At 42.0% G+C, this 17,970-nt stretch overlaps 1 protein-coding gene across 1 annotated transcript; it reads left to right on the top strand.

Moving 5' to 3' along the window:
- Positions 1–307: 307 nt before the first annotated feature.
- LOC138889127 (putative GEM-like protein 8) lies at positions 308–7,705 on the top strand. The gene is made up of 4 exons (XM_070171818.1): positions 308–559; positions 678–752; positions 6,897–7,171; positions 7,255–7,705. Exons 1-4 carry the CDS (start codon positions 406–408, stop codon positions 7,444–7,446), a joined length of 696 nt encoding a protein of 231 aa, XP_070027919.1. The 5' UTR covers positions 308–405; the 3' UTR covers positions 7,447–7,705.
- The last annotated feature ends 10,265 nt before the right edge of the window (positions 7,706–17,970 follow it).

Below are 17,970 nucleotides of genomic sequence, written 5' to 3'. Positions count from 1 at the left end.
ATATATAGAGAGATGGACACAAAGCAAAGGGAAAACACAGAAAAGAAAGGAGAGGTTGACCATACACTTCACTTAGATTTTGAATATTTCAAATTACAATTTACAAAAAGATTATGGAAGACACTGAAACTTTTGAATCTCAGCCGACACCCCATCTCCCTGACAACCTTTTCTTATTGGTACAAAAGAAAATTCTAAAAAAGCACATGCATTATCTTTTATGGTTGTTGATGGCCCAAAGGTGACTCATGCAACAGTTAGTTAAAATTCATAAACTTATCCCCAAACCCCTATATATAATGATACAAGAAATGTTCTTAAACCATCAACCAAAACTTAAAATATTTCTCACTGACCATCACAATTCACAATACAACAATATTCTACTGCAGAATCAGAATCACAATGAAGAACTTACTCAGTGGAAATGTGGTGAATATTCCAACGAATTCAGCTGTATGCTCATTTGAAAAGCAGCCAAAAAAACTATTATTCCTATCTCCTTGCCAAGACCATATTCCATCTGCAACTTCAAAGATTTTATCTAAATTAAAGCAAAGTGAGTATTTCCGCTGTCTCCTGACGAAGAATAATCAACTTGCTCTTGTACTAGTACTGAGTATTAATGACCCTTGAATGAAGAAATCTTAAAGATAAAAATACTCTTGAATATGCAGGAAAATCTGTGATTGGTAAGATGACCAAACTGGGAGAAAGGATGGACTGTCTTGCACAAGGCATTCGCGAACATGGTAAGCACTTATATAGTTATATTTTTTATATACAGCATTAAAAAAAAGGGTTTGAAATTGAAGATGAAAAAGAGTATTTGATTCAGTTGTGTTTGGACATGAACGAACTTGGAAAAAAAAATGATGTTTAGTGTCTTAAAACCAATTTTCACTTGACATACTCATCAAACAAGTTTTTCAATATTGGAAATACTGGCAATCAAATTTCAATTTGCATATAATGATTTCAGTAGTTGGAAGTAAAGCATGGCCAAACGCAAAGAATGTAAATCTAAAGAACACAGATAAGTGAGTCATGATGTACAAAACCATGCAAAAAGCACTATTTACATGTATATACGATAGAAAGTATTGATTGTAATGAAGTTAAACCTTGTCTGTGAAACCTTACTCTTTCTTTCTCTCTTTGTTGGTGTGAAGAAATGAGAGTGAGCGATATTGTAGTGAGGTGGGAATATCAAAAGAGGGTTATTTCTTTTGAGTGTTGTAGTGGTCTTTGGAGTATTTACCTCCGACCTACAAAGTTGTAAAATTCCTTACTATAGTGATATCAGTTGCTCCTCTCGGGGTCGTGGTTTTTTTTCCCTTATTCAGAAGGGTTTTCCACGTAAAAATTTTGGTGTCATTGTTACTCTTTTATTCTTGTTAATTACCGTATCTCGGTGCTACATTATTATTCCGCTTTATTACCGTGAATATTATTTTGGTAAGGGGTTTATTCCCAACAACTGGTATCATCTCATTGAAGAAGTATTAGGCATGTGCCTAATAAGAGTTTTCTTTGGTTTGGTAGCCAACCTTGTTGACTTGGTTTGGTTGGTAGCCAACCTTGTTGAATTAGTTTGGTTTGGTAGCCAACCTTGTTGAATTTCTTTGGTTTGGTAGCCAACTTTGTTGAATTGTGAAAAGTGTGTGTAAATTGTCAAATATTGTAGGCTTTAGAGGGTGAAGCTTTGGCTATAAAAGGAGAGCTTCAACTCTCATTTCTACACACCAACAAAGAGAGAAAGAAAGAGTGAGGTTTCACAGACAAGGTATAAGAAAATAGTCTGTGAGGAAAATAGAGAGTGAGCGATATTGTAGTGAGGTGGGAATATCAAAAGAGGGTTATTTCTTTTGAGTGTTGTAGTGGTCTTTGGAGTATTTACCTCCGACCTACAAAGTGTAAAATTCCTTACTATAGTGATATCAGTTGCTCCTCTCGGGGTCGTGGTTTTTTTTTCCCTTATTCAGAAGGGTTTTCCACGTAAAAATCTTGGTGTCATTGTTACTCTTTTATTCTTGTTAATTACCGTATCTCGGTGCTACATTATTATTCCGCTTTATTACCGTGAATATTATTTTGGTAAGGGGTTTATTCCCAACAACTGGTATCAGAGCACAGGTTCTGCTCGTTCACTGAAATACTATTCACTGTCGGTAGTACTATACTTGGTGAAAAATAAAAATGTCCGGAGTAAAGTACGAGGTAGCAAAATTCAATGGAGATAACGGTTTCTCAACATGGCAAAGAAGGATGAGAGATCTGCTCATCCAACAAGGATTACACAAGGTTCTAGATGTTGATTCCAAAAAGCCTGATACCATGAAAGCTGAGGATTGGGCTGACTTGGATGAAAGAGCTGCTAGTGCAATCAGGTTGCACTTATCAGATGATGTGGTAAATAACATCATTGATGAAGACACTGCACGTGGAATTTGGACAAGGTTGGAAAGCCTATACATGTCCAAAACGCTGACAAATAAATTGTACCTGAAGAAGCAGTTATACGCCCTACACATGAGTGAAGGTACGAATTTTTTGTCACATTTAAATGTGTTTAACGGACTAATCACACAGCTTGCCAACCTCGGAGTGAAAATCGAGGAAGAAGATAAAGCCATCTTGCTATTGAACTCGTTGCCATCTTCGTACGATAATTTGGCAACAACCATCCTGCACGGTAAGACTACTATTGAGTTGAAAGATGTCACATCGGCTCTTCTACTCAATGAGAAGATGAGAAAGAAGCCTGAAAATCAAGGACAGGCTCTCATCACAGAAGGTAGAGGCAGGAGTTATCAAAGGAGTTCGAACAACTATGGTAGATCCGGAGCTCGTGGGAAGTCAAAGAACCGATCCAAATCAAGAGTCAGAAATTGCTACAACTGTAATCAACCAGGTCACTTCAAAAGAGATTGCCCAAATCCAAGGAAGGGCAAAGGTGAAACCAGTGGCCAGAAGAATGACGACAACACAGCCGCCATGGTGCAAAATAATGATAATGTTGTCCTCTTTATAAATGAGGAAGAGGAATGCATGCACCTGTCAGGTTCAGAGTCGGAATGGGTGGTTGACACAGCGGCATCTCACCATGCCACACCGGTAAGAGATCTTTTTTGCAGATATGTAGCAGGTGATTTCGGCACAGTGAAAATGGGTAACACAAGTTACTCAAAGATTGCGGGGATTGGTGACATTTGTATCAAGACAAATGTCGGATGCACATTGGTTCTAAAGGATGTGCGGCATGTACCTGATTTGCGGATGAACTTGATCTCGGGAATTGCTTTAGACCGAGATGGATACGAGAGTTATTTTGCAAATCAAAAGTGGAGACTCACTAAGGGATCATTGGTGATTGCAAAGGGAGTTGCTCGTGGCACGTTGTACAGGACAAATGCAGAAATATGCCAAGGTGAATTGAACGCGGCACAAGATGAGATTTCTGTAGATTTATGGCACAAAAGAATGGGTCATATGAGCGAGAAGGGATTGCAGATTCTTGCCAAGAAATCACTCATTTCTTATGCCAAAGGTACAACTGTAAAACCTTGTGACTACTGTTTATTTGGTAAGCAGCATAGAGTCTCATTTCAGACATCGTCTGAAAGAAAATTGAATATACTTGATTTAGTATATTCTGATGTTTGCGGCCCAATGGAAATTGAATCAATGGGCGGTAACAAATATTTTGTTACTTTTATTGATGATGCTTCACGAAAATTATGGGTTTATATTTTGAAAACCAAAGATCAGGTGTTTCAAGTTTTCCAGAAGTTTCATGCTCTAGTAGAAAGGGAGACGGGTCGAAAGCTAAAGCGTCTCCGAAGTGACAATGGAGGTGAGTACACTTCAAGGGAATTTGAAGAGTATTGTTCAAGTCATGGGATCAGACATGAAAAGACAGTTCCTGGAACCCCACAGCACAATGGCGTAGCCGAGAGGATGAACCGCACCATTGTGGAGAAGGTGAGAAGCATGCTCAGAATGGCTAAACTGCCTAAGTCATTCTGGGGTGAAGCAGTTCAGACAGCCTGTTACCTGATCAATAGGAGTCCATCAGTTCCGTTGGCGTTTGAAATCCCAGAGAGAGTCTGGACCAACAAGGAGGTGTCCTACTCGCATCTGAAGGTGTTCGGTTGCAGAGCTTTTGCACATGTACCAAAAGAGCAGAGAACAAAGCTGGATGATAAATCTATTCCCTGCATATTTATCGGATATGGAGATGAAGAGTTCGGGTACAGACTGTGGGATCCTGTAAAGAAGAAGGTCATCAGAAGTAGAGATGTAGTCTTCCGAGAAAGTGAAGTTAGAACTGCTGCTGATATGTCAGAAAAGGCGAAGAATGGTATAATTCCTAACTTTGTTACTATTCCTTCTACTTCTAACAATCCCACAAGTGCAGAAAGTACGACCGACGAGGTTGCCGAGCAGGGGGAGCAACCTGGTGAGGTTATTGAGCAGGGGGAGCAACTTGATGAAGGTGTCGAGGAAGTGGAGCACCCCACTCAGGGAGAAGAACAACCTCAACCTCTGAGGAGATCAGAGAGGCCAAGGGTAGAGTCACGCAGGTACCCTTCCACAGAGTATGTCCTCATCAGTGATGAGGGGGAGCCAGAAAGTCTTAAGGAGGTGTTGTCCCATCCAGAAAAGAACCAGTGGATGAAAGCTATGCAAGAAGAGATGGAATCTCTCCAGAAAAATGGCACATACAAGCTGGTTGAACTTCCAAAGGGTAAAAGACCACTCAAATGCAAATGGGTCTTTAAACTCAAGAAAGATGGAGATGGCAAGCTGGTCAGATACAAAGCTCGATTGGTGGTTAAAGGCTTCGAACAGAAGAAAGGTATTGATTTTGACGAAATTTTCTCCCCCGTTGTTAAAATGACTTCTATTCGAACAATTTTGAGCTTAGCAGCTAGCCTAGATCTTGAAGTGGAGCAGTTGGATGTGAAAACTGCATTTCTTCATGGAGATTTGGAAGAGGAGATTTATATGGAGCAACCAGAAGGATTTGAAGTAGCTGGAAAGAAACACATGGTGTGCAAATTGAATAAGAGTCTTTATGGATTGAAGCAGGCACCAAGGCAGTGGTACATGAAGTTTGATTCATTCATGAAAAGTCAAACATACCTAAAGACCTATTCTGATCCATGTGTATACTTCAAAAGATTTTCTGAGAATAACTTTATTATATTGTTGTTGTATGTGGATGACATGTTAATTGTAGGAAAAGACAAGGGGTTGATAGCAAAGTTGAAAGGAGATCTGTCCAAGTCATTTGATATGAAGGACTTGGGCCCAGCACAACAAATTCTAGGGATGAAGATAGTTCGAGAGAGAACAAGTAGAAAGTTGTGGCTATCTCAGGAGAAGTACATTGAACGTGTACTAGAACGCTTCAACATGAAGAATGCTAAGCCAGTCAGCACACCTCTTGCTGGTCATCTAAAGTTGAGTAAGAAGATGTGTCCTACAACAGTGGAGGAGAAAGGGAACATGGCTAAAGTTCCTTATGCTTCAGCAGTCGGAAGCTTGATGTATGCAATGGTATGTACTAGACCAGATATTGCTCACGCAGTTGGTGTTGTCAGCAGGTTTCTTGAAAATCCTGGAAAGGAACATTGGGAAGCAGTCAAGTGGATACTCAGGTACCTGAGAGGTACCACGGGAGATTGTTTGTGCTTTGGAGGATCTGATCCAATCTTGAAGGGCTATACAGATGCTGATATGGCAGGTGACATTGACAACAGAAAATCCAGTACTGGATATTTGTTTACATTTTCAGGGGGAGCTATATCATGGCAGTCTAAGTTGCAAAAGTGCGTTGCACTTTCAACAACTGAAGCAGAGTACATTGCTGCTACAGAAACTGGCAAGGAGATGATATGGCTCAAGCGATTCCTTCAAGAGCTTGGATTGCATCAGAAGGAGTATGTCGTCTATTGTGACAGTCAAAGTGCAATAGACCTTAGCAAGAACTCTATGTACCATGCAAGGACCAAACACATTGATGTGAGATATCATTGGATTCGAGAAATGGTAGATGATGAATCTCTAAAAGTCTTGAAGATTTCTACAAATGAGAATCCCGCAGATATGCTGACCAAGGTGGTACCAAGGAACAAGTTCGAGCTATGCAAAGAACTTGTCGGCATGCATTCAAACTAGAAGACAGTGCTACCTCCTCTGGATGAATGAGACTGGAGGGGGAGATTGATGATGTCCATCTCATTGAAGAAGTATTAGGCATGTGCCTAATAAGAGTTTTCTTTGGTTTGGTAGCCAACCTTGTTGACTTGGTTTGGTTGGTAGCCAACCTTGTTGAATTAGTTTGGTTTGGTAGCCAACCTTGTTGAATTTCTTTGGTTTGGTAGCCAACTTTGTTGAATTGTGAAAAGTGTGTGTAAATTGTCAAATATTGTAGGCTTTAGAGGGTGAAGCTTTGGCTATAAAAGGAGAGCTTCAACTCTCATTTCTACACACCAACAAAGAGAGAAAGAAAGAGTGAGGTTTCACAGACAAGGTATAAGAAAATAGTCTGTGAGGAAAATAGAGAGTGAGCGATATTGTAGTGAGGTGGGAATATCAAAAGAGGGTTATTTCTTTTGAGTGTTGTAGTGGTCTTTGGAGTATTTACCTCCGACCTACAAAGTGTAAAATTCCTTACTATAGTGATATCAGTTGCTCCTCTCGGGGTCGTGGTTTTTTTTCCCTTATTCAGAAGGGTTTTCCACGTAAAAATCTTGGTGTCATTGTTACTCTTTTATTCTTGTTAATTACCGTATCTCGGTGCTACATTATTATTCCGCTTTATTACCGTGAATATTATTTTGGTAAGGGGTTTATTCCCAACAAATGTTTCAACTTTAATTGTGCAGTGAGCCTTAGCCCGAAGCTAACAGAAACTGTGACGGGAAAATTGAGCCTCGGGGCAAAAATACTTCAAGTAGGAGGGTTGGAGAGAATATTCAAGCAGAAGTTTAGTGTTAGAGATGATGAAAAGCTATTGAAAGTTTCTCAATGCTATTTATCGACGACAGCTGGTCCAATGGCAGGGCTTCTCTTCATCTCTACTGATAAGATTGCTTTCTGCAGCGATCGATCGATAAAGCTCTTATCTCCAACTGGAAAGTTGCTTAGAATCCGTTACAAGGTACCCCTCTGCTCTGGTTTTCTTTCATCTCTAATTTTCTAGCCATGTAAAGCATAATCTAATAGGCCGGTTAACAATTGCAGGTATTGATCCCAATAAGTAAGACAAAGAAAGCAAAAGAAAGTGGAAATATGGAAAAGCCATCACAGAAGTATATACAAGTAGTTACAGAGGATGATTTTGAGTTCTGGTTTATGGGATTCCTTAATCATCAAAAGACACTGAAATATCTACAGCAGGCAATTTTAAGTTCTTCAAGCAAGCTAAGAAGATAGTTTTTTCTCCTTTTTTTTCCTCATTTTGTTTCAAATTCGCCCAGTCATCAATGTAAAATGTTGATGCGGAAACGAATTACAGATCTGTTCAAACTTGTAACTAGCTCCATTGCTCAAAGGAGGTTTTAGGTTTTGTAGGCTTTGAGCCGTGGGAGTTAATACTGATGTACAGATTTATTGTAAAACTAATGTAAACAGAAGACTAATTCATGTCTTGGCCACAATTGTCCAACCAAAATTCTAAGATTTCAGAGTTAAATCATGTGTTATTATAGTAGTAATAGCTTAAATCAAGTTAAATACGACTTACCTTGAAATCGAGAAGAAGTGAGGAGTGATTTCATCTTCTTGGACCGAGTTTGAGGTGTGGGAGTTGAGAAATGTGATAAACTGTTATAGTTGCACATCTGAATAGCTTTGCTGCGATCGCAAGCCTTGTGCAGGGAACGCAGCACTGAAGATTTGGGAGCACAGGAAGAAAACCGTGATCCCGGTCCTTGGCGCACATTCGTAATTTTTTGAAGCTGAGCTCAATACCTCAACAGCCACATAGAGTGGTGGTTGCAGCAACTGGGCCCACGATCGCCATTTTTGAGCATGGGCTTACTGCCTCGCAGACTTGCCTTGCTGCGATCGTGAGCCATGTGTTGTGATCGCAACTTCCTTTGTTACAATGCAGAAATCACTAATGTTGTGATCGCGGCTCCCTTATTGCGATCATAGCACCAGTTCATTTTGAACAGTGTTTCGCCTTTCTCACCCACAGTATATTTTATCCCCATATCGAGCGAGTGAACAGCCTTAAGGCGACACTTACAGCCATGTTTTAAACACCCACACCACCTAACTAACTCAATTTAGTCCCAAGCATGCATTCCATCTCAAATGCCTCCTACATAGACATATACAATTAGCAACAAATACAGTTAATGCTTTTACACATCATAGGCATTAATTGAATGCACATAAGAAATAAAAAAGAAACAATTTCATTAAAATAGTAACATCCTGATGAAGGTATAACAATGGAGTAGGAAGCAACCTCAATCAAATCAAATTATCAAATTGAATTCACTGCTTCACGTGCTTCACATATATATGTTCATATATATAGTCCTACAATCCAAAAAAAAAAAAAACATAAGCCTTATTATATTTTTATTTAATTATAATACCTTTCTTGAGATTTTTTTTCCTGTAACATTTATGCTCTTCGTTTTGCACATAACAGGGGTTCATTTCATTTTGTTTAAGTTTCTCTTTAACTAAACTCATTTTCCTACAAAAAATGACCAACTAGCTTGTTGGATCGTAAAATTCGGAAAACGAAAGGAAACACATTGCAAAACTCTAAAATAATTCTCTCTTGGCCAATTTATTGTTAGGGGTTTGCCCTTAATTTCTAATATATAAGGACTCTTTCTCTGGAAGGAAGTGAAAAAGACTCCTAAAAGGAACAAATCTCCTTCGTATGCATTAAGTTTTACACTTCTACAAATTGAAGATACCTCCTCACAACAATAATAAGACATCCTCCACAGTGTAGTCATTAAAAGAGTTCTGTTTAGGGGGAGATTATTCTCTCAATAATTTTTATATTTTCTTTTATATTAGTTTTATCATATGTAGGTCAACTGACCAAAACACATTATAATATTCTCTTTAGTATAATTTTATTTTTGTCGTCTGATTATCGTCGCCAAGTGTCACGACCAGGATTTTCCACCATCGGGAGTCGTGATGGCGCCTACTCATAGAAGCTAGGCAAGCCACGAAATGCAGAAAAATCAACCTCTTTCATTTTAGCCCTTTTTTAACCAATTAAATTAGCAGGTAATCAGCGTTTAAATAATGACGAAAGATGAAATTTAAGCGGAAGACTTAGATAAATATTATACCAAAACCGATACGAATAAAAAATCCAACATATATCTCTACCCAGAAACTGGTGTCACAACATTCACGGACTGTCTAGGAATGCTACATACAAGCGTCTGAAAAAGAAAATAAGTCTGTCTCGGATACAAAAGAAAACAGAACATCTAAATGGATAGAAGAGACGTCGGGTCTGCGGACGCCTGCAGGGCTACCTTGGTGTCTCGGTGGACTGAAGGCTGGCTCCCCTACCGCTGCTGACCAAGCGTTGCTCATGTATCTGCACATAAGTGCAGAGTGTAGCATTAGCACAACCGACCCCATGTGTTGGTAAGTGTTTGGCCTAACCCCGGCGAGGTAGTGACGAGGATACGACAAGACTCCAAATAAACCTGTGCAGTTATGTATATATATACAGCGGAAAGATAGACGGAAACAAACAATTAAAACTGGGGAGGGGAAACATGCTTCTGGAATAACAAATAAGGCAGAATCTCAATAAAATTATAAGGAAAACAAAATTTAACTTCTAACAAGGATAAGAAAAATAAAGGCAAATTTCACTTTCAGTTTACATCTTGTTGCAGGCGTGCAACCCGGTCCCATTTCTCATATCTTGTGGTAGGCGTACCACCCGCTCCCATTTCATTAAATTTTGTGGTAGGCGTACCACCCGCTCCAATTTCATCAAACCTCGTGGTAGGCGTACCACCCGCTCCCATTTCACCATATCTTGTGGTAGGTGTACCACCCGCTCCCATTTCATCATATCTTGTGGTAGGCGTACCACCCGCTCCCATTTACAAGCCATCACAAAATCACAAGGAATCCCGACAAGGGAACAAAAACAATATAATAACTTCCCGGCAAGGAAGCAACAATATCAAAACGATCATCCCGGCAAGGGAGAATCAGCTATAATCAATCCTAACTCAACTTCTACTCAGCTCAATTAATACCAATACTCAATCATAAATAAAATCTACGAGGATAAACTAAATCTTTGCTCAATATCGAGAATTATCAATTAAAGCATCTGTAGTAACATTTAAGAACGCAACAACTATCAATTTAAGACTCACGGTCATGCTCGAAACGTATAGATACCCGTCACCATGCCTATACGTCGTACTCAACAAGAAGCAATTAACAAATAGGACTCAACTCCTAATCCTTCAAGCTAAGGTTAGATCGAACACTTACCTCGATGCCTCGAACACAACTCAAGTTTCAATTATAGCTTTACCACTTGATTCCTCCGCAAATTCACTCGTACCTAGTCACAAGTTACTTAATTACATCAATAAACGCTAAATGAATCAATTTGAATGCATGAAAATGAGTTTTCCAAAGTTTTATCCAAAAAGTCAAAATCGCCCCCGGGCCCACGTGGTCAAAACCCGAGGTTTGAACCAAAACCCGATTATCCATTCTCCCACGAACTCAAATATATAATTTGTTTTGAAATCGGACCTCAAATCGAGGTCCAAATCCCCAATTTTTGAAAAACCTAGGTTCTACCCAAAGCACCCAATTTCCCCCATGAAAATCATTGATTTGAAGTTAAAATCATGTTAAAAGATGTTAATGATTGAAGAAAACTAGTTAAAAATGACTTACAATTGATTTGGAGAAGAAATGTTGTTTGAAAAATCGCTTCTTATGTTTTTGGGGTTTTGAAAAATGATTGAAAATCCCGTCTATTTATACCCCTCTCAGACCCCCTATGCGGACCGCACAAAATGGACTGCGGCCGTATAGGCCTTCCTGAGGGTACTGCGGTCCAGTGCCCTGTGCGGACTGCACGAAATGGACTGCGGCCGCACAGGCCTCCATCGCGCACCACACAAAGCCGACCGCGGACCCCATTGGCTCCCTTCCGTGGTCACACAAGTTTTTGTGCGGACCGCACTGGCGGGTTCAGAGACCTGCAACTTCTCTGAACCTGCAACAAATGTGTTTTTAAGGCTAAGGCATCCCGGAACCTACCTGAAACTCACCCGAGCCCTCGGGGCTCCAAACAAAATATACACAAAATCCTCAAAAACATCCTACAGACTTATTCGTGCAATCAAATCATCAAAATAACATCATGAACATCAAATTAAATCTCGAGATCAATGAAATTTTCTCAAAACTTCTTTAAACATCAACTTTGCGATTTACGTCCGAATCACGTCATATGACATCTGATTTTCACCAAATTCCACAGAAACGTCTTAAATCATATATAAGACTTGTACCGGGTGCCGGAACCAAAATACGGGCCCGATAACATCATGTTCTAAGCAAATTTCATTTCAATTTTCCTTAAACAATTTCAAAAAATAATTTCCTTTAAAAATTCATTTCTTGGGCTTGGGACCTCGGAATTCGATTTCGGGAATACGCCAAAGTCTCATATTTTCCTACGGACCCTTCGGGAATGTCAAATCACAGGTCTGGATCCGTTTACCTAAAATGTTGACCGAAGTCAAATTTATTCATTTTACAGTCAAAGCTTATCATTTTTCACAGATTTTCACATTTAAACTTTCCGGCTACGCGCCCGGACTGCGTACACAAATCGAGGTGACTCTAAATGAGGTTTTCAAGGCCTCAAAAACACAGAATTTAATTTGTCATCACATTCTCCACCTCTAAAACAATTGTGCGTCCTCGAACGGACAGAAGAAGGAAGTACCTGAGTCGGGGAAAAGATGGGGATAATGGCTCCGCATATCGGACTCAAACTCCTAGGTCGATGCCTTAGGAGGCTGACCTCTCCAATGAACACGAACAGAAAGAAAATTTTTCGACCTCAACTGACGAACTTGCCAGTCTAGAATAGCTACCGGCTCTTCCTTATAAGACAAGTCCTTGTCCAACTGGACAGTGCTGAATCTAACACGGGGGATGGATCGTCGTGATACTTTCGAAGCATGAACACATGAAATACTGGATGCCCGGCTGATAAGCTCGGCGGTAATGCAAGTCTATAAGCCACCTCTCCTACTCGATCAAGAATCTCAAACGGACCAATGAACCTAGGGCTAAGCTTGCCCTTCTTCCCAAATCTCATCACGCCCTTCATAGACGACTCTCGGAGCAACACCCGCTCATCGACCATAAAAGCCACATCTCGAACCTTGCGATCTGCATAATTCTTTTGCCTGGACTGAGCTGTACAAAGCTTATCCTAAATAATCCTGACTTTATCCAAGGCCTCCTAAACCAGATCCGTACCCAACAACCGAGCCTCTCCCGACTCAAACCATCCAACCGGAGATCGACACCGCCTACCATATAAAGCCTCATAAGGAGCCATCTGGATACTCGACTGGTAGTTGTTGTTGTAGGCAAACTCTGCTAAAGGCAAGAACTGATCCCATGAACCTCCAAAATCGATGACACATGCTCGGAGCATATCCTCCAAAATCTGAATAGTCCGCTCGGACTGCTCGTCCATCTGAGGATGAAATGTTGTACTCAACTCAACCTGAGTGCCCAACTCTCGCTGAACTGTTCTCCAGAAACGTGAGGTAAATTGCGTACCTTGATCTGAGATGATAGACACAGGCACACCATAAAGACGAACAATCTCCCGGATATAGATCTCAGCTAACCTCTCGGATGAATAGGAAACTGCCACAGGAATGAAATGCGCTGACTTGGTCAACCTATCAACAATGACCCATACTGCGTCGAACTTCTTTCGAGTCTGCGGGAGTCCAACAACGAAATTCATAGTAACCCTCTCCCACTTCCACCCGGGAAGCTCAATCCTCTAAAATAAACCACCAGTCCTCTGATGCTCATACTTAACCTGCTGATAATTCAAACATCAAGTCACATATGCAACGATGTCCTTCTTCATTCTACGCCACCAATAATATTGCCGCAAATCCTGATACATTTTTGCGACGCCCAGATGAATAGATTACCGAGAACTATAGGCCTCCTCTAAGATCAACTCTCGAAGTCCATCCACATTAGGCACACAAACTCGACCCTACAATCTCAAAACTCCATCATCATCTAAAGCAACCTGCTTGGCACCTCCGCGCTACACCGTGTGTCTAAGGACACACAAATGAGGATCATCATACTGCCGATCACGGATACGCTCCAATAACGAAGAACAAGCGACTGTGCAAACTAGAACACGGTTGGGCTCAGAGACAACCAACCTTACGAACTGATTGACCAAGGCCTGAATATTCAAAGCAAGCGGCCTCTCACCGACCGAAATATAAGCAAGACTATCCATACTGGCTGACTTCCTACTCAAGGCATCGGCCACCACATTGGCCATTCCCGGGTGATATAAGATAGTGATATCATAATCCTTCAACAACTTTAACCACCTCCTCTACCTCAAATTCAACTCATTTTGCTTGAACAAATACTGAAGACTCTTGTGATCCATGAACACCTCACATGCCATGCCATACAGATAATGCCTCCAAATCTTCAATGCGTGAACAGTGGCTTCCAACTCCAAATCATGAACCGGATAGTTCTTCTCATGAATCTTCAACTGCCGCGAAGCATAGGTAATGACCCTGCCCTCCAACATCAACACTACCCCAAGTCCAATACGTGATGCATCACAATAAACTATATAAGGTCCTGAACCTGTGGGCAAAACCAACACCGGTACCGTAGTTAGAGCTTTCTTGAGCTTCTGAAAGCTCGCCTCACACTCGTCCGACCATCTAAACTTGGCACCCTTCTGGGTCAACCTGGTCATCGGGGCTGCAATGGATGAAAACCCCTCCACGAACCAACGATAATAGCCTGCTAATCCGAATAAACTCTGAATCTCTGTAGCTGATGTTGGTCTAGGCCAGTTCTTGACTGCCTCAATCTTCTTCGGATCCACCTGAATACCTCTGCTGATACAACATGACCCAGGAATGCAACTGAACTCAGCCAGAACTCACACTTCGAGAACTTAGCATATAGCTGACTATCCCTCAGAGTCTGAAGAACCACTCTAAGATGTTGCTCGTGCTCCTCCCGGCTGCGGGAATATATCAAAATATCATCAATGAAGACTATCACGAATGAATCCAAATAAGGCTTGAACACTCGGTTCATCAAATTCATAAAAGCTGCTGGGGCATTTGTCAACCCGAATGACATAACCAAGAACTCATAATGCCCGTACCGAGTGCAGAAAGCTGTCTTAAGGACATCGAATGCCGTAATCCTCAACTGATGGTAGCCAGATCTCAAGTCAATCTTTGAAAATACCTTGGCACCCTGAAGCTGATCAAACAAATCATCAATCCTCGGCAATGGATACTTATTTTTTATCGTAACCTTGTTCAACTGCCGGTAATCAATACACATTCTCATCGACCCATTCTTCTTCTTAACAAACAACACCTGCGCACCCCAATGTGAAACACTAGGTCTAATGAAACCCTTCTCAAGCAAGTCTTGCAACTGTTCCTTCAACTCTTTCAACTCAGGAGGGGCCATACGGTACGGCGGAATAGAAATGGGTTGAGTGCCCGGAGCCAAATCAATGCAAAAGTCAATATCCCTGTCGGGTGGCATACCCGGCAGGTCTGAAGGGAATACCTTAGGGAACTCACGAATAATGGGCATAGAATTAATAGATGAAACCTCAGCACTGGAATCGCGAACATATGCCAAATAGGACAAACACCCCTTCTCGACCATACGTCGAGCCTTCACATACGAGATAACACTGCGGGTAGAATGACCAGGAGTCCCTCTCCACTCTAAACGAGGCATACCCGGTAAAGCTAAGGTCACAGTCTTGGCATGACAGTCCAAGATAGCGTGGTAAGGTGATAACCAGTCCATCCCCAATATAACATCGAAATCGACCATGTCTAAAAACAACAATTCTACATGAGTCTCAAGACCCTCAATCACCACAACACAAGAACGATGGACTCGATCGACCACAATAGAATCACCCACCGGTGTAGACACATAAACAGGAACACTCAATGAATCACTAGGCATGATCAAATACGGTGCAAAATAAGATGACACATATGAATATATAGACCCTAGATCAAACAACGCTGAAGCATCTCTATCACAACCCAGAACCGTACCTGTAATAACTACATCTAAAACTTTAGCCTCGGGCCTAGATGGGAGAGCATAACATTAGAGCTGGGCCCCACCATCCTGAACTACATCTCTGGGACGGCTTGCAGCTGGCTGGCCTCCACCTCTAGCACTTCTACCCCCACCTCTAGCTAGCTGGGCGGCATGTGGGACACCTGGTGCCTGAACCATAGCACGGGAACCTTGATGCGGAGAACTTCTCGAAGCTCGAGGGAAATACCTAGCAATCTGCCTCGTGTCGCCACAAGTAAAACAAGCCCTCGGCTGCTGGGGCTGATGACCCTGGAAACTCTGAAGCGGTGGTGCACTGATAGGTGTTGGTGGCGCATTGTAGGACTGCTGATCAGAATACTACATCTGAGGACCACAGCTACCTGATGCACCGTGAGAAACCTGGAGTGCTGACTGGAAAGGCCTAGGGGGATGGCCTCTACCATATGAATCTCTACCTCCAGACGAGGTACCACTGAATCTGCCTGAATAACGGGGCCTCTTATCCGACCCATGACCACCTCCCTGTGAAAGGACCATCTCCACTCTCCTGGCTACATTGGCCGCCTCCTGGAAAGATATCTCACTCCAGTCTCCCTAGCCATCTGAAGATGAATCGGCTGAATATGACCATCAATAAACCTCCTCACCCTCTCTCTATCTCTCGGTAGGTAGTATGACAAGAGCATGGCGAGCTAAGTCGATGAACCTGGTCTCATACTAGGTAACAGTCAGGGAACCCTGCTGGAGGCGCTCAAACTACCTCTGATAGGCCTCTCTCTGAGTAATGGAGAGAAACTTCTCCAAAAATAGCTGTGTGAACTGCTCCCAAGTCAAGGCTAGCGATCTAGCTGGTCTAGCTAACCAATAATCCCTGCACCAAGTCTTGGTGGATCCAGACAAGCAAAACGTAGCAAAATTGACCTCATTGGTCTCAATAAAACCCATGTTCGTAAGGACCTCATGGCAGCTGTTTAGATAATCCCGGGGATACTCAGTAGATGCACCACTGAAAGTAGAGGTGAAGAGCTTGGTGAACCTTTCCAGCCTCCACAAAGCATTGGCAGACATAGCTGCTTCATCGCCGGTCTGAGCTACCACACCCAGCTGAACTGCTCTAACTGGCTAAACCGCTAGAGTTTGAATCTGGGGAGCTACCTGTTTCGGAGTGCAGGTAGCAGGAGTCTGGTCCCCTCCTCCAGCCTGAGAGACTGCTGGTACCATAAGAAGCAAGCCTGCTCGGGTGACACTCTCCATAAGACCCACTAATCGGACCAGAGCATCCTGAAGAACTGGGGTAGCAATAAACCCCTCTGGGACCTGAGCTGGGCCCACCGGAACTGCTGGGGCCGGAACCTCCTCATCAAAATCAACCTGAAGCTCTGTCACTGGTGCTGCTGCTCGGGGCTAAGCTCTGCCCCTACTTCGGCCTCTAGCACGGCATCGGCCTCGCCCTCTGCACCTCGTGGAAGTTGCTGTTGAGGGTTCGGGCTGTTGAGCGGTAGATGAGGAAGCGCGTGTTCTTGTCATCTGTGAAATATCATAGTAGAAGTTCAATTAGCATTGAGAAACAAAACCGCACGACAGGAAAGAACAAATGTGAAGTTTTCCCAACTCTCTAGCCTCTGGGGATAAATATAACATCTCCGTATCGATCCCTCAGACTCTACTGATCTTGTCCGTGAATTGTGAGACCTATGTAATCTAGAGCTCTGGTTCCAACTTGTCACGACCTGAATTTCCACCCTCGGGAGTCGTGATGGCGCCTACTCATAGAAGCTAGGCAAGCCACGAAATGCGAAAAATTCAGCCTCTTTCATTTTAGCCCTTTTTAACCAATTAAATTAGCAGGTAATCACTGTTTAAATAATGATGAAAGATGAAATTTAAGCGGAAGACTTAGATAAATATTATACCAAAACCGATACAAATAAAAAATTCAACATATATCTCTACCCAGAAACTGGTGTCACAACATTCACGGACTGTCTAGGAATGCTATATACAAGTGTCTGAAAAAGGAAATATAGTCTGTCTCTAATACAAAAAAACAGAACATCTAAATGGATAGAAGAGACGCCGGGCTTGCGGACGCCTGCAGGGCTACCTCGGTGGACTGAAGTCTGGCTCCCCTACCGCTGCTGACCAAGCGCTGCTCCTGTATCTGTACATAAGTGTAGAGTGTAGCATCAGCACAACCGACCCCATGTGCTGGTAAGTGTCTGGCCTAACTCCGGCGAGGTAGTGACACCAGACTCCAGATAAACCTGTGTAGTTATGTATATATATACAGCAGAAAGATAGACGAAACAAACAATTAAAATTGGGGAGGGGAAACATGCTTCGGGGAACAACAGATAAGGCACAATCTCAATAAAATTATAAGGAAACCAAAATTTAACTTCTAACAATGATAAGGAAAATAAAGGCAAATTTCACTTTCAGTTTACATCTTTTTGCAGGCGTGCAACCTGATCCCATTTCTCATATCTTGTGGTAGGCGTACCACTCGTTCCATATCATTAAATCTCGTGGTAGGCGTACCACCCACTCCCATTTCAT

This window comes from Nicotiana sylvestris, chromosome 4 (genome assembly GCF_000393655.2).
Source record: "Nicotiana sylvestris chromosome 4, ASM39365v2, whole genome shotgun sequence".
In the NCBI taxonomy this organism is placed as follows: domain Eukaryota; kingdom Viridiplantae; phylum Streptophyta; class Magnoliopsida; order Solanales; family Solanaceae; genus Nicotiana; species Nicotiana sylvestris.
Note: the sequence above shows the minus strand (reverse complement) of the source record. Positions and strands in the feature narration are given on the sequence as shown.